General features: G+C 41.7%; 1 protein-coding gene across 2 annotated transcripts in view; it reads right to left on the bottom strand.

Annotated features, from left to right (window-relative positions):
* RNF150 (ring finger protein 150) overlaps positions 1 to 17,483 on the bottom strand; it is a 271,783-nt gene extending 254,300 nt beyond the window's left edge. Inside the window, exon 1 of one of the 2 annotated variants that reach the window (XM_007999860.3) lies at positions 16,961 to 17,446. In XM_007999860.3, the coding sequence (XP_007998051.2) occupies positions 16,961 to 17,444 (484 nt within the window). In that variant the 5' untranslated portion in view covers positions 17,445 to 17,446. Of the gene's footprint in view, positions 1 to 16,960 lie in introns of both variants that reach the window. The other variant, XM_037992360.2, reaches the window with a different exon arrangement.
* Between the last annotated feature and the right edge of the window lie 767 nt (positions 17,484 to 18,250).

Consider the following 18,250-nt stretch of genomic DNA (forward strand, 5'->3'; position numbering starts at 1 on the left):
CCAAAATCTCCTTAAGCTGATAAGCAACTTCAGCAAAGTCTCAGGATACAAAATCAATGGGCAAAAATCACAAGCATTCTTATACACCAATAATACACAGACAGCCAAATCATGAATAAACTCCCATTTACAAATGCTACAAACAGAATAAAATACCTAGGAATACAACTTACAAGAGATGTGAAGGAGAACTTCAAGGAGAACTACAAATGACCACTCAAAGAAATAAGAGAGGACACAAACAAATGAAAAAACATTCCATGCTCATGGATAGGAAGAACATCATGAAATTGGCCATACTGCCCAAAGTAATTTATAGATTCAATGCTATCCCTATCAAGCTACCATTGAATTTCTGCACAGAATTTAAAAAAATACTTTAAATTTCATAAGGAACCAAAAAACAGCCTGTATAGCCAAGACAATCCTAAGCAAAAAGAACAAAGGTGCAGGCATCATTCTACCTGATCTCAAACTACACTACAAGGCTACAGTAACCAAAACAGCATGGTACTGGTACCAAAACAGAGATATAGACCAATGGAACAGAACAGAGGCCTCAGAAACAACACCACACATCTACAACCATCTGATCTTTGACAAACCTGACAAAAACAAGCAATGGGGAAAGGATTCCCTATTTAATAAATGGGTTTTGGAAAACTGGCTAGCCATATGCAGAAAACTGAAACTGGACCCCTTCCTTACACTTTATACAAAAATTAACTAAAGATGGATTACTTAAATGTAAGACCTAAAACCATAAAAACTCTAAAAGAAAACCTAGGCAATACTACTTAGGACATAGGCATGGGCAAAGACTTCATGACTAAAACACCAAAAGCAATGGCAACAAAAGCCAAAATTGACAAATTGAATCTAATTATACTAATGAGCTTCTACACAGTAAAAGAAACTATCGGAGTGAACAGGCAACCTACAGAACAGGAGAAAATGTTTGCAATCTATCCATCTGACAAAGGGCTAGTATCCAGAATCTACAAGGAACTTAAAATTACAATTAAAAAAACAACCCCATCAAAAATTGGGCAAAGGATATGAACAGGCACTTCTCAAAAGAAGACATTTATGCAGGCAGCAAACATATGAAAAAAAGCTCATCATCACTGGTCATTAGAGAAATGTAAGTCAAAACCACAATGAGATACCATCTCATGCCAGTTAGAATGGCAATCATTAAAAAGTCAAAAAACAACAGATGCTGGAGAGGATGTGGAGAAATAGGAACACTTTTACACTGTTGGTGGGAGTGCAAATTAGTTCAACCATTGTGGAAGACAGTGTGGCAATTCTTCAAGGATCTAGAACTAGAAATACCATTTGACTCAGCAATCCTATTACTGGGTATATACCCAAAGGATTATAAATCATTCCACTATAAAAACACATGCAGATGTATGTTTATTTCAGCACTATTCACAGTAGCAAAGACTTGGAACCAACCTACATGTCCATCAATGATAGACTGGATAAAGAAAATGTGGCACATATATACCACAAAATAGTATGCAGCCATAAAAAATGATGAGTTCATGTCCTTTGCAGGAACATGGATGAAACTGGAAACCAGCATTCTCAGCAAACACATGAACAGAAAACCAAACATCGCATGTTCTCACTCATAAGTGGGAGTTGAACAATGAGAACACATGGACACAGGGAGTGGAACATCACACACCGGGGCCTGTCATGGGGTGGGGGGAATAGGGGAGATACAGCATTAGGAGAAATACCTAATATAGATGATGGGTTGATGGGTCCAGCAAACCACCATGCACGTGTATACCTATGTAACAAACCTGCATGTTCTGCTCATGTATCCCAGAACTTATAGTATAATAAATATTTATATATGTACAAAAGACATTACCATATCCATAGGTGGCAAGGCTTGACTTGTGGAATTAAATCCATAATAATTTATAACTTGCACTAAGAAGTGTTTCTTGTGCAACACGAAGAATTGCATTGCTACAAATATATATCTAATAACAATGGTAAATTATTGTTAATTTTTTGTGGGAAACAACGTTTCCAGACAGTGTATTAGGCCTTATTTTTACTGTAATTCTTCTATGTTTAGACATGTTTATATATGTGGTATAAACATGCTATACAGGTGTTTAACCTAAAAGAAATAGGCTATAACCTACATCCTAGATGTGCAACAAACTGTACCATCTAGAACAAATGTATATGGTAAAGTCTGTTGTACATCATTTATACCATCTAGAACACTACAATGTTCATACAACAGTAAAATTGCCTAATGATACATTTCTCAGAATGTGTCCACGTCATTAAGCAATGCATGACTGTGTAAGAAATAGCTCTGGATTAAAATCCTAGTTTTGCTTTTAACCATCTGTAACTTTGGGCAAAGTATCCAACTCACAGGGTCTGTGAAAGGAGTGAAGTATGGAAGATAACTAATGCAGTGCCTAGAGTCTGTGTGTTCAGAACAAACGGCAGTTCTCTTCCTTCTATTACGTACTCCATCCAACAAAGATTTGCTGAGTTCCTCTAGTGAATAAGGTGATGAATGTAATAAATAAGTCTGGAACTGGAAGGGGTGATTTGTAGAAAGAATGCCTTGGCTTATTCAGAAAATGAAAAACTTTTTGCTCGGTAGTATGTTCTCCCAAGAGAAGAGAAAAGACACTGTGTGAGACGCAGAGCTCAATGGCTATTTAGAATTGCCAATCTGTCCCTCACAGTGGCTGCTGACAGCCCCCCGCCTCCCAATATCATTTGGTCATCACACTTAAGGCTCTTACCAGAGCCACACAAGCTCTGTCTCCTGGGGAGCTAGTGTCAGACCCGCTATATGGCCCCAAACTCATGAATACTGAGGCAGGGTCTGACTTTGACAATCGGTGGGCTGCTTAGACAACAGTCACCGGCAGTTGGAGAGGGTTCCGTCATACCCACCTGCATCTGAGCCCGCTACCCTATGACCTTGGCAGTTGAACATAGGTTTTGAATGTTCCTGGGTTCCTTCTCTCTCAGGTTTTTCTGAGTCTGGAGCACTTCAAATAACTGCAAACACTGTAACCTTCTGGAAGACTTACTACATGGTGTTGAGACAGTATCTATTCAAACTGCCTGCTATCAACAGAAGGGTAGTATGTTTGCTTTACCTTTCCTCAAAAAAGATGAATGGAATCTGGGACTGAGGCTTACCCAGTCACATATGGCTGTAGAAAAATGCTCAAAAACACTGGGCCCCAATCAACTTTCCTGCATGACAAAACATTTCTTTTAAGCAATATGGTGGCGACCAAACTAGCCAGGCAAGGTAATGGCCTATTTCAGGGTCACCATTCCTTTGCAAAGTGGTGCCCCATTTCAGTTGCTAAATCAATCCACCAATCATGGCCTAAAGTTTGAGCTGTATGTTTTTCTGTTTGTTTGATTGATTGGTTGATTTTTGAGACAGGGTCTTACTCTGTCGCCCAAGCTGGAGTACAGTGGCTCGATCTCGGCTCACTACAGCCTCTGACTCCTGGGTTCAAGCAATTCTCCTGCCTCAGCCTCCCAGGTAGCTGGTACTAGAGGCACCCACCACCATGCCTGGCTAATTTTTGTATTTTTAGTAGAAATAGGGTTTTGCCTTGTTGGCCAGGCTGGTCTCAAACTCCTGAACTTAGGTGATCTGCTCGTCTAGGTCTCTCAAAGTGCAAGGATTACAGACATGAGGCACTGTGTCCAGCCATATACACAGGAGATTAAATTCATTTTGGAGCATACTTAAATTACTATAACAAAAGACTAATGCTACTTTTAACTAATGCCATTATGGTTTAAGGAGAAAACTTGAGATTTCTCTCATAGTTCTCTCATTGCTCAAAAGGTTACAACCTGACCTACCTCACTGGTCATTTGTCATTTGCTATTTCCTTCATTTAGAGGAATCCTGACATACTCTTTCTGGCACACTGATTTTAAATTCTTCCATCTTCTGGAATGAAGCAGTCCATATACACAGAGACAGATTCATAGAACACATCTGGACAGGTAGGATTTACTATCAAACTAAGCAATTCCTTCTAGCAACAGTCAGGACCCCCTGAGGCATCTGGTCTACCGCATGCCCAAATCCCAGTAAGATCATCCAGGCATCACTATGCTCAACTACTTTTTTCAGATTACTTTCTGTGTTTGATAACAGCTGACTCCAAAGGACATATCTACTCCGTTAGCTATAAAAGTCCCCCTGCTGACATCCAAAAGAAAGCTCCTCCAAAGCAAAGTATTTGATTGTAAAAACTCACAGGTAGGCATCCAGGCCTCTTCAGAAACACTGGCATGATGACAGAAGATCTCAGAAAACAACAACTGGCTTCCTGCTCCAGGCCTCCCACCGGCCCTAAAGAGAAGCCCAAGGATTTAGGGCACAGGGCACCACCCTTTTCCTACTTCTCTATTCTCAGCAGCTGGTAAGGGCCTGACAGGAGGTACTTTATAAGGGGTTAAAGTCAGGTTAGAGAGTAGATGAATCTCTTACCACAGTCCCAGCAAGAATAGCTCTGCTAAGCACAAGATATAGAATCAAGTTTTTCAGTATTCAAATTAAATATTACCTTCCATACCCTCAATATAAGGCAGACAAAGTGTATATAATAAAAATTCATTACTTCATTCCTTAAGTAAGCAGTACATCTGAGAATTATGGATGGTACATATTGTATCATTCATTCATATTTTCAATAGCTATGCACTGGATGTCTTTTCTATGCCAGTCTCCATAAATACAGCTGTTAAGAAGACAAGAACCATGCCCTCATGGAGTTTATATTCCCATGTGAGAGACAGACAATAGTGGAACAAATTCACAAATGAAATTATAAAGAAATTTCAAGTAGTGATAAGATAAGGGAGAATAAGAGAAGAGAGAATGAACAGCAGATGAAATATTTTCACATTGGCCAGGAAAACTGATGAAGGGGGCAAAGGGTGATGATGATGGGAAAGGGTGACTGATGTAAATAAGACTGATAGGAGAATCTGGAAAAAAATCAAGGGTGGTGACTGGGTACTCTTCCTGCTCACTTGAGCAATAAAACCCCATGATTCTAAAACGCTGCCAAATTGTACTTTGCTGGAAGACATTTCTCTTGGAGTACAAGTGGCATAATAGCAAACTGAACTTAAAAAATAATGAGTTGGTTAAATATGAGAGAAACAGATAAATGGCTACTAGACTTTCTTGTTTGGGAATCATTCTAAAAGCATAAAGATATATTTAAATGATGGTTTGCTATGTGAATAAAAAACTATTTTTTAAAAATCTGGAAAAAGAGGTTCCAAAGGTCCTGGGCTGGGAGCATTTGAGGACCAGCAAGAAGGCATAATGGGCTGGGAAGTAGTAAGTGAGGGAAGCCGGGTAGGAAAGGGGCTGGATAGGAAGCAGGGGCCAAATCACAGAGGGCCCTGAGGACAATGGCAAGAACTTTAACTTGGTTCCAAGTATGATGGGGAATCCCTGCAAGATTTGAGCAGAGCAGTGATTGCCTTTGATTTATATTTTCAGAAGTTCATTCTGTTTGCTGTATGGGCAGCAGACGGCAGGGGGCAGGAAGGGAAGCTGGACACCAGCTAGAGGTGACAGTGGCAGTCCAGGCAAGAGCTCATCATAGCTTGGACTCAGTTGGTGACAACAATGGTGATAAGATGTGATCAGATTCAGAGTGTGTTTCTGTGGACACTAATTATAGTTTTCATGTATTACACGCTCAGAGTCACCCCTTTACTGCATTATGTAATGTAAGAGGTCACACACAACACCTATGATGGATAGCATAGGAGGCTCACTTTACAGATGAGGACTCCAAAGCCTAAACACTTGCTTCCTGAGCTCCCAAACCCTCTCTGATCAGCAGGACTTGCAGTTCTTCCCAGAACAGTGGAAGCTCATCCTCACCAAGGGAATGACTTCAGACGGCTATCTCAACCCTACACTGCTTTCTGTCTCCCTAGACAAGAGACTGTATCAGGGCTCAGAACCGGGTCAAGCGTGCACCAGAACCTTCTTTTTCACCATTACCCTATATTACCTCCCAAAATGGGTAATGATAACCACCATGAGCAGAAGAGGGGACTTCCTACTTAGTAAAAACAGCACGTTGTCTCCACCTCTTAAACTTGGAGGACTGCTCTTACAAGAATCAACATTTAGCATATAGATGAAATTTCACCCAATCAAATCACAAGGTCTAATCACTTCTCACTCATTATCGTATCCTTCTTGACTGTTTTACAGAAGTTTGTGTGCTTTCCTGTACTTGCTGCATTTGCCATGTGTTTGCCTTCTTGCTGGTCACCAAAACCGTTATTCTCAGTGAATCACTAATTCATGATTTAAGCAATACTGTCCCCACCCTCACAATTTCGAGCCTTATAGTTCTTGGGAAATTAGAAAAATTAAAATTTTATTCACATAGGATTTTGATGCCTTCAAAGGAAAAACACCATTTCCTTAAATAATTAATAAAGAACCATGTGGTATAAGAGCTTCAGGGAGATTTCAGGTTCATCCTGCATAGTGGCTGTCAGCCCTGAGTGCACTCTAGAAACATGGGGAGTCCCCTCCCTGCAACAGACCATTTACATCAGAATCTCTGCAGGTGGGATCTGGGCAGCCATAACTTTTAAACTCCCCAGGTGATCCCAACATGCGGTCAGGGTGGAGATCACTGAGCTCAACCAAGTTCCCCTCCAGAAGCCTCCTGCTCACCATTTTCAAATGAAAGAAAATGAGCCCCAGAGGAGGGAAGTGACTTGCCAACGGAAAAGCCAATTTGAGAGAGAGCCACAACTGAAACCTGAGTTTCCTAACTGCTGGTTCAATTTGCATTCAGCATCCCCCAGACACAGGAGTGTAAGGGAGGAGGTGGAGTTGCACCATCTGTAATCGTGATGATTCTGTCTCTGACGCTTCATTTCTCCTGATTCGCCACCTTTGGTGTCTTGCCTCAGCTGCCAAAATAGTGTAGCTTGGAGCAAAGTAATGCTAAAAAGCTGTGACAGGACCCCACAGCAGCAGCACTGCCAACATCCGACAGATGTCTTTTCTCCTTCAAAGGAGCACCATGCTCCTGAGTGAGCAAACATCTGAAGACTTCACCATACAGGCTATTATAAAAGAAACGATAACTGCCTTTGACTAATCCCATACTTTGGAACTTGAACGAAGGAAGTATTCATGGATATGTGCTCAGGTTTAGCTACATGTGAATGTTTACTGCAGCACTGTTTATGTAAGAGAAAAGCGGAAACATCACAGAAACATCTTGGAAGAACCAAGGAAATTTCAAAATGTACGATTAAATTTTTAACAGCTACAAAAACACACCGGCAATATATTACCCATTTGATAAAAGTAAATGTAATGAAAAAATATTAGAGTATGGATGGTTCTTACTATCTCTTTTTAAATGTTCTATGTTTTCAAATGTTTCTATATAGCATATGTATTTCATTTAAAATAAGAAAAAGGTTTTATAATACATAAAGCTGCAGGACAGTAAACACATGCACAGAATCGTATTTGGTTACAAACCTTTTTCACACTCTCTGTCCTTTTGCTTATTACTAGTATGGCTTTTTCCCCTTCGACCAAGAACAGAAACCAGGTACCCATTTCATGCCACATGCTACAAGATGAATAAACACTTGTAATGGGAGAGTCAAATTAGAACTTCCCCCACTTTATGAGTCAAATGCTAAGAAAAAGTATTTAATGGCATAGAATATTTTTATGAAATTAAAGATGAACATATTAACAGCCCATCTTTCCAGTTTCCAGGTTATTTAGCAATAGGTACTGAGCAGTTTCTGTGTGCCACAGACTGCTCTAGACTTGGGGAACTTAACTGTGGACCAAAAATATTGTTTAAATGCCCTACTCTTGTGGACTTTACTGAGAAGAACAAAGATCATCTGGTAACCATCAAGCAGTCCATCCCGACAAAACTCCTTATCTAAGGAATTCAGAAGTAATTAGACTTCTCTATTATGTAAAGCCAGCATCTGGTTCCAGGTTTCCTTCCAAAAAATTTCTAAGTAACTAGAATTTCTGTACATCTACAGAATGCATGCATATAGAAACTCATTGTGCAATTCTTGCTGACATCAAGGCACCAAAATGTCTACAAATGTAATCATTTTTTTTATTACACTTTAAGTTCTAGGGTACATGTGCACAATGTGCAGGTTTGTTACATATGTATACACGTGCCATGTTGGTGTGCTGCACCCATTAACTCATCATTTAGGTATATCTCCTAATGCTATCCCTCCCCCCTCCCCCAACCCCACGACAGACCCCGGTGTGTGATGTTCCCCACCCTGTGTCCAAGTGTTCTCATTGTTCAGTTCCCACCTATGAGTGAGAACATGCGGTGTTTGGTTTTCTGTCCTTGTATTGGTTGCTCAGAATGATGGTTTCCAGTTTCATCCATGTCCCTATAAAGGACATGAACTCATCCTTTTTTATGGCTGCACAGTATTCCATGGTGTTTATGTGCCACATTTTCTTAATCCAGTCTGTCACTGATGGACATTTGGGTTGGCTCCAAGTCTTTGCTATTGTGAATAGTGCCGCAATATTTGTCAGGACCTACATGGCTAATATGGACCAAATTACCCTTCAGCTCCTGCTTTAAGGTCCATGAATACCCCGAAGGAAAAATCCACTGTGGTGTGCTCAGCCCTCTTGCTGAGGCGCCCCACTGCACTCTTTTGCTGCTTATGCAGCGTACTTTCTATCTAATAAAACTTTTTTTTCAAACCTGCACTGTTGTCAGTAAATTCTTCTTACTCCCCACAAGTCTACCACTTTCTGATGCCGGGGCTCTGACACCTCACCTGGCCCTTACATTGTGGTGGGAGGAGACAATAAACATGTTAACAGTGGGTAACATGCAGCAGGGATGTGCTGGGGACCAGTAGGAGGCGGCTGCCACAACTTCAGAGAAGAGTAGCCTGGGAGTGCCTTCCTAACAAGACCTCATTAATAGAGAGAACTGAAGAGGCAGCCAGCTCTGTGGATTTCTGGGAGGAAGAACATTCCATGTATCTTCCTGAAAAATGAAGGGGAAAACATCTTTCCTCATCCACTATTCTTTGGGTCATTTGGAGTTACATTTCTCATGTGGGTTTCATCAGTGCATGGCTACAGAATGGTCCAGATGAATATCTGCTGTAGGTAGTGGGGAACAGAAAAGAGAAAAAGGGGGAAGAGGCATTTGTATGCCTCCTGACAATCCCTCCAAAAAGCCTCCAATCTTTGCGTTTTCAATAGTGTGTAAGTAGAGTCTGCCCATAAAAAGCCATTTATAATAGAGATTCCAGATGGAAACGGTTAAGAAACAACATTTCCTGATAATCTTTCTTACCTAATATATGTACTCATATCTGTCTGACTAGAAAAGACATGAACAAATACATTTAATACAGAATTATTTCTATAATATTTTTTTAAAATCTCTATTATGAAATAAATGTTCACAAATTGAATATGAAAATGCCTAACATGCCAATGCATAAGCTTAAATTCTCTAACAAACGACGCTTACTTTTAGTGAAAATGTTTTTCTAAATATTGCTATATATTATGGAATGAGCAAAATAAAAAAGTGAAGACTCTTACAGAAAGCAATTTATAACTACAAATGTGAAATGTTAAAATAAATTTACTTTTCCTCTTTTATTATAGAAAACTGAGACCTAGATCTAACCATGGTCATTAATATTTTGGCTTCGATTATACAAAGCACATGTATCCTACCATACATTAGACTGCCAAGCGATGAATACCTCAACGTTTAAAATAAGAGTAAAGGTCATATTATACCTGTAGACAAAGTTTCTATTTAATAGAACCACTGTAAATTGAAACTTAGTAGAAGAATTGCACAGCACAACGCTGCCTTGTTTCTCTGGGTTTTTACATTACCACCAAAATCCCCAAGAACTAAGATAATCTGCATAGGATTTGCATTTCAATTTAAATGTAGTATCTGTCAAATTACAATATCAAATACAAACACCAACATCACTGCAATCTCTCAGCAACAAGTAAAATGCTCCTTACAGTATATATAAGATGAAATATTTCTTCTAGGGATACACTGAAGACTTTCAGGGTTATCAAAATAGTAAATTCTTTACATGCTATGCTTAATGTCCAGAAATGAAACAATAATGGTTAACTTTTCAAAAGTTGAGACTGGTTTTCTAAACAAATTAACTTCATATCAGAGGCACAATCACTGTTTTCTGAAAACTGGAAGAATGAGCTATAAATAAGAAGCTCCAGGTTTTTTCTGGACCTTTCCAGATTTCATGGTTATAAAATTACTTCCTTTTTGAGAAGCCAGGAGATTTTTAAGAGAGCCACTAGGAGAGATGACGATTGAATTCTTATAAAGGATTAGAAGACAGAAGGTAAGATTCCTTCCCAATCCTCTAGATATGTATTTCCATGACCTAAAATGTATAAACAAGTCATACAGTTTCTTGCCCGGGTCATCTTAAGCTTCACCACCAAGAATGTTATTTAACACTTTGATGAATTATGGCTTTTAATAACAGAGTCTAGAATTCCTGGCTATTGGAATTTCTGCTAGTAGACAGACAGGTGAAGAGTTACAGTTTAGTGCAAAATAAATAAATACACACACACATACATGCATACTAAGTGAGAAAGTGAGATTATCTTGGCATGGAAGATCAAGACCAAGCATAAATGATAGCCAGACTGTATGTATCTTAAGAGAAAAATGAAGTGAGAACTGAGGTTCTTAAAAAAAATGTTTCTTAAATACCTAAATGATAGGGAATCACATACTCCCAATGCTTGGGAAGGCCCTTAAAGCTGTCACCCACTGGAAGTCCATCCATAAATCCTGGGATCAGCAATTCTACAATGTTCCCATTCAGTTTCAAGCTGAATGCCACAGAAAGCTTACCCTTTCAAGGAAATCTCTTCCATCTCTAAACACTTCTATTCTTATGAATTTGCTTTTCCTTTGCTGAACCAAGTCTGTTTTCCATAACTTCTCCTCACTACCCCAAGTTTGGCTCCATAAAGGTGGAGTCCCAAACACTGTGACCTTGGGGTTGCGGTGGGAAACATAAATGAGCACGGCAGGCAAAGAGCCAGATGGTAAAAAGTGATGGAGACTTGGACCAACTGGAGGGCACATGGGAACAGCCAGCCACTGCTCAGCTCCAGCTACTCTTTCCATGGGGGAATGCGGGCCCCAGTTACTGGGTTTTCTGATCAAGAAGCCAGAAATTGGGAATTTTACTAGAAGTATTCTAAGGTTTAAATACATAAAGAATATATTTTAGAGTTGAAATACCTCTTAGAGATCAACTAAAGAAAACCAAGTGTGAAAACAGAAAAAGTAACTGACTCAAAATCAAATGGTGAATTAGAGGGAGGTCCGGAAGAGAAGAGGCCCAAACATAAGGTCCCATTCTCCCATTACATAATAGAGATGCATTTCTGCAAGTCAACAATGCATCTGTTAACATACTCTGAAACAGGAAATCAGCCTTAGATTGCTTCCGGTATCTATGATTAAGTAATCACTGCCCACATCTAGACTTCAGAATACCCTTTCAAGCTGAGAGGGTATACAGAGTTGTAGCTCTAAGCATAGACCAGCAGATAGACTGCCTGGGTTGCAAGTCGAGACCTACCACTTACTGCCCGCATGTCCAAGTTATACAGTTTGCCTCAGTTTCCTCATCCATCAAACGGAGACAGTAAGGGTAACTATTTCACAATGTTGTTGTGAGAATCAAATTTATACACATATAAAGTGCTTAGAACATGCCTGGTACAGAGTAAGCACTATTTGATCAATGTTATTATTACCCAGCATGCTAAAAAAAAAAAAAAGAGAGCTAATCTTATCATTTAAAGGAAAATGTAAAGCAAAAGTACACACAAATATTCTAGAAAAATGAGTCCTGAAGAAAAAAAAAAACTTTTTAAAATTAAAGCAGCTAGGTCCTTTACAGAGTTGAAGACATAGGTAGACTTCAGCAATCAAAGTAATGGCCATAAAGGTAGCGTGAATCCATACACTGAACTCTGAGCACCCATCTATGGAGGAAGAGCCTCAGTAGATCTACTACATTTTGCCTCCAACCTTGGAGAAGTCTAGAATACATAGATATACTCCATCCTAGGCTCCTCCTTTCCAAGAGTCGAGCATGTTCTCCAGAGTTACTGCAACCATTGCCTCCCCTCCTCCATCTCCAAGTTGCTCTTAGGAACCTAGTCTCACAAAAGTTCTTCCTAGACAGCTAGATGTTTAATTTCCTGTTGACTATGTACTAGCAATAGACAAACAGAAAGATATCAAACACACACTTTAAAAAAGAAAAAAAAACACACACACACCATTTCCTCATCACCACTCAGTCACAAACAGCCTGCATACACAGACTACCATTTTTATCACACATGCCCTTGCTACAATGAAATTTCAATTTAAGCCAAAAGAAAGTACAAATGCAATAGGAGAATCTTAAATGTTCATCAATCAGAGGGAGCTGGAACACACTGTTTCAATTCACTGAGCCACAAAAAAATTGGCACCACTGCTCTGGCCTCTTCAGTATGAAAGGGTAAATAAGGAGTTCTTTCCCAAGGCTGCCAGGAACTCAGCGAGCCTCAAAGGTATGATGATCCAGTCTGTAGCTCCTGCATGTCATTGTGTGTCACTGAGTTCAATGCTTAGAATGGTTAACTTTTTTTTACTGCTTTGTGCCAGCCACAGATTTAAGCACTGTACATGCATTAGTACATCTAATTCACATAACAAGCAACCGAGGTAGATGGTGTTATCCTTCACTTCACAGATGAGGAAACCCAAGACCTGAGAGGCTAACTTGCACAAAGATACACAGTGAGAAAGTAGTGCCACCAGGACACAAATCCAAGCGGTTGGCTCTAGAGGCTACACTCCTAATTAATCAGTGCCCTAAACTGCCTCTAGAAATTTCTGATATCTTCAATTTCCTTAGGGTACACTGAAAGAAGCTTCACAGGCAGGCATCAGACCAGCTTTGAGGAGGTAATTTGGGTCTCACAGACTTTGCCTATACATGAAAGTTCACTTCTGGGGCTTTTACTAGTTGGAAGATGCATTTCTCTATAGCTCTTTGCTATGGCCTTCTTGGTGCTCTTGCACTAAAGATATAGCCTTATGTCCCTTAATAGGGGACATATAAATCTCTGGTCCATAGACTTTTTTTAAAAAAGTGAGAGAAGCAGATTTTCTCTATTAATCACTCTCTCTCTTCCCTAGGATAAAAGTGTATGAGTTGAAAGTCTGGAAAAGAATAAATAATGGTGGGCATAAGGGGAAAGGGAATAAAATGAAAAGCAGAAAAAAAGAATTAAGAGTATGTTAAAAAGTAATAATTAGTCATCAGGGAAATGAAAATTTAAAACAAAATGAAGATACCACTTCACATCCACCTGAATGGACAAAATAAAAAAGATAGTAACAAATGTTGATGAGACTGTGGAGAAACTGGAACCCTCAAACACTGCTGGTGGGAATGCGAAATGATGCAATTGCTTTGGAAAACAGTCTAGAAGGTCCTCAAATGATTAAATTATAGAGTTGCCATATGACTCAGAAGTTCTACTCCTAGGTATATAAACAAGATAAATGTCCACACAAAAATTTGTACATGAATGTTCATAGCACTATTTTTGTAACAATCAAAAAGTAGAAACAACATAATTTTCCATCAGTTGATGAACAGATACACAAAACGTGATATATCCATACCATGAAATATTATTTGGCAATAAAAAGGGTTTAAGTACTGACGCATGTTACAACCTTAATGAACCTTAGAAAGATTATGCTAAATCAAAGGGGCCAATCACAGAAGTCCACATATTACATGATTCCATTTATATGAAAGGTACAAAAGAGGCATTTAAATACATAAAGACAAAATGTAGATTAGCCTAGGGCTGGGAGGTGGGGAATAATGGGGAGTGACTAAGGAGTTGGGGAATAATGGGGAGTTGGGAAACAATGCGGAAGTACAAGGGTTTCTTATTAGAACTAGATAGTGATGATGGCTGCACAACTCAGTCAATACACTAAAAGCCATTGAAATACATACTTTAAATGAGTGAACTGAAGAGTATGTTTATATTTCAATAAAGCTGTTATACTAGGGAGGAAAGTGACTTATTATAAAGCAAAACTACTGGTCTATCCCAGAAGAAGCGTTGTCTTTTTGAATGAGAAGTCATAGTTACGTAAGTGGCAGAAAATCAAAATTATTTAAGCAGGAAAAGAAAAAAACAGAAAACATATATGAAAAGGAGAAAACAATTTCTATTTAATTGAATTTCAAGATGTGCAAATGCATAGATGTTAAACGATAGGTTGCATAACACTAAATAAACAGTAAATAAACATAAGCATACCTTCTCCTCACCTGAAATCTATCAGTTGCAAAAATAAAGGATCTACAGCAAAGGTGACAGATATAACATCAGCTTTTGCATTTTTTAAAACTTTTTGAAAACTGAATTTAAAAGTTCAAATATAAAGATTCTCTGGTATTGTACACCAAGTTCACAAAATAAAAATGTTTGATTAGCACCTAAAATGTGCAGTTTCTCAAAGTGAATTTAGAAATCTGACCTCAAATGTAACTAGAAAAAGTAAAGCTTTCAAGATCTGGACTACATGGAAGACACTGACATCCAGACCAGTATTGGCGGTGTTTGAGATTTAGGCAGAAGAATTTCAGAGTATAGTCAAGGGTTTGCCATGCTACCCTGTCATGTATCTGCTCATAATGACACTCTAGCAGAAATCAATGCTAGCCTCTGACTAAAGTGAACACAGTCTCCTAATGTGGCAAAATATCAGAAGATAATTTGGAGTTTCCTGGCTATTGGCAGATACAGCATGAATACATTTTTGGAAACAGAACAATTAGATAATAGACAATTTCCAATTTGTTTTGCCTTTAATGTTCAAACTACAGTATTACTAAACCTTCTACTCCCACTGTCTTAATCAAGCATCATTTGTGTGGGAAATCTGCTTAGTGCTTTCTTTAAAAATAAGCAAGCCATTAATTGATCCAATGTGTTGGCAGTTTTAGAGAACCTTTTTAGACAGGAACAAATGATGCCTCTTACTTTATGTTCAAAGTTGAGTTTTAGATTTCATGCACATGCACAGAGAAACAATTAAAGAATCTCACAGCTAACAATCTCCTTGGAGTTTAAACAACAACAACAACAAAGCCTCCTTCGCCCCTCCTCCATTGAGGTTTTAAATATTAAGTAACATGTTTATCTAACGATACTTTACATGACTGAAAGTGCTTTCCACAGTCCTTAACATCCTTGAATATCAAAGTTTCAGTAGTGCTCTTATGACTCAAGGTTAGAGTACGCTCTTTTCCCTTAGAAAACTGTCGAGTTCAAGAAAATATATCGAGTATTTCTTAAAGTGCTGTATTGTAATTTTTCTAAGTAACTGCCTCTCCTCTTCATTAATCAACACACCGCATTTTTCTGGCCTGTGTTTTAGAAGGGTGGAACATTTCTCCTCCCCACCTGTTTGTGTTAAGGTTGACAAATTTCCCTGACTAAAACAGCTGGTGTTGATTACTGGAGGCAAACCAATTGAATATTTCACTAATAGGTGACATGAGCTCTCGGAATGGAAACTTGTCCCCAAAGAGAACACCCCTGCAAATGTAGCCAGAGCTTGGTGTTCCATTTCAGCAGCGTAACTATTTATTCAAATCCGGTTTTTAAAGAAAATAATGTTTTGATTAGGAGACTCCACTCAGAAAATGCATCTGTCATTTTTCTCCCCTCCTTCTGGGCACTGGATGCCACAGTCTTGGCCCAGAAACCCCTCTGGGGAAGGAGGGCCCACTTCTCAGGCACACAAATACAAGTAGCAAGCCCTGACATAAGGCGGCTAGCCTGCTAAAACTAGTGGCTTATGGACTTATGTTAACAAGCCTGGGGATGGCTTTTTTGGGGGGAGGGTGTTCCTACCACCAGGGAAACATTGCTTATGTCAGGCATATGCGATATTGAGTTTGGGGACAGTAATGCATTTCTAGACCTGGTACCTGCGATCATTAACAAAAGCTTACTCTCTAGTCTGAAATCCCTTCATTCTAGCCAGAAAGAAAACCTTCAGCATATTTAACCTCCCAATCAGGCAAAGGATAATGCAATAATTAGAAAAGTAATTATAACTTTAGGGCCACCACATTCTTCTTGGCTTGTTGAGGATTGTTGTTATTTACCATCGTGGCCACCTGTCAGTTTCTCTGGATGACAGCCTGGCAGAGCATAGTACTTTTAATATGATTAATGCAGTGCGTAAACCCAGAAGGGGAAACTCTCCCACGAAGAGATGAAACCTCAAGAGCAAGTTCGCGGTGGTGAGCTGCCAGCAGGTAACCCTACTCCTCTCTTGCTATACAGGGACGCCTGCATCAGGGTATACCTGATGCACAGACCCAAGAGTGGTGCTGTGTTATCAGATCTGCTTGTTCCAAACAGGTGCTGGGCTGGTCACTAACCTAGAACAGTATCGGGTCCCTGCCCTCCAAAACCCACTTTCCAGGGCCCCCTCGGAAAAGTTAGCCCGCCACGTTGAACCCTTGTCCAAGTGGCGCTATCCCAAGCTCTCTGGCAGCCTCTCCCCTCCCCAATACAGTTCATCTTCTCCTCTTTGTAAGCCCCCCAAGTGCCGCAGAGCAAAACTTAATCGGTCCAGGGAACCTAGACACGGTTTCCGCGCCGCACGGACTTCCCAGAAGGAGCCTGGAGGCAGACGCTGGATCCCTCTAGGCACCTCCGTCCTCGCCGGCTCCCCTCCCCCGCGCCAGCTGGGCCACTCACCCGCGTGGGGCATGGTGATGGTCTCGTTGGTGTTGGCGCCCACGTTGAAGATGACCACCGCGGAGGCGTTCTGCAGGAACGCGTTCCGGATCTTATCCCTGTACGTGCAGTTGCCCTTGGGGATGAGGGCTATCCAGTTCTTGCCGTGGGTCGGGGCGGGAAACTTGGTGTTGGGGTCGCAGGCCAGGCGGTCGTGGGCCGAGCTGGCCATGACCACCTCCCCGCGGGCGTCCTGCTTAGGCGAGTGCTCTCCGTAGCGCCCGCACTCTGTCTTCTCCGTGTGCAGCTCCGCGCCGCCGCCGCCCGCCGCCCCGGCCCCGGGGTCCGGCGCGGGCTCCGCGTAGGTGATGTTCACGAAGGCGGTGTACCATTCCTCCTTCTCGGCCACTGTAAAGTCCAGGCAGAGCAGATGCACGAAACAAAAGGAAAGCAGCCATGTTGAGAGAGCCAGACTGCAGCACGCTTGGATGAGAGACATTGCCATCTTTATCCGCCGGGGCCCCCTCCCCGCCCCCGCGCCCTCCCTCCGCCCCGTCCCTCCTCCCCAGCCCCGGCCAACCCCGGGCCGGCCGCCTCTCCTCCTGCTGCTGCTCACTCCCGGGCCCGAGGGGCCGCGGCCGGGACGCGCAGCTGCCGCGGGGACCGGATTCCGGGCGAGCGGATGGCGCTGGCCCCTTCCCCTCTCAGCCGTAGCGCGGCGGTTGCATTTTGCTTCTTGGGGCCCCGGGGGGCGCGGGAACACAGGGCCCGCGGGGCTTGCAGAGGAGTCCTGCTGCCGAGCGTCCTGCTCCTTCGCCCGGCTTCGCTTTCTCTCATAAGGGTGGCCGGGGGCCCAGGAACTTGCAGGGTGGCGGGGGCAGTCACGGTTGCTCGTAGTCTGGGGTGCTGCGGTGCGGGGTGCTGCCGAGGGTGTCCTGGCCGCCGCCACTGAGCGCGGAGGCGCGCGGATCCGGCTGCAGCCGCGACAGCCGCTGCTCCCGTGCGCCGGTTCCCTCGGGCTGTGGGCGCTGCGCTCCTGGCCTCGCCGGTGGCTGCGCCTGGGCACACACTTGCCGCGGGCGGGGCGGGCTCGGGGAGCGAGCAGGCAGAGCGGAGTACGCGGTCTGTGTGTGTGTGTGTGTGTGTCTGTATGTGTATAATGTGTGCGTGCAAGGAGGAGCTTAGTGTGATGTCAAAGCCCCTGGGATTCTCTTGCCATGTTCCCTTGGTCTCTCTTTATGGGCAGCAGCGACCCCTGCCGGGTCTCAAATTCAAACTCTGTCGGCGAATTGATCCAGGTGAGGGTAAAGG

This window comes from Chlorocebus sabaeus, chromosome 7, assembly GCF_047675955.1.
Source record: "Chlorocebus sabaeus isolate Y175 chromosome 7, mChlSab1.0.hap1, whole genome shotgun sequence".
In the NCBI taxonomy this organism is placed as follows: Eukaryota; Metazoa; Chordata; class Mammalia; order Primates; family Cercopithecidae; genus Chlorocebus; species Chlorocebus sabaeus.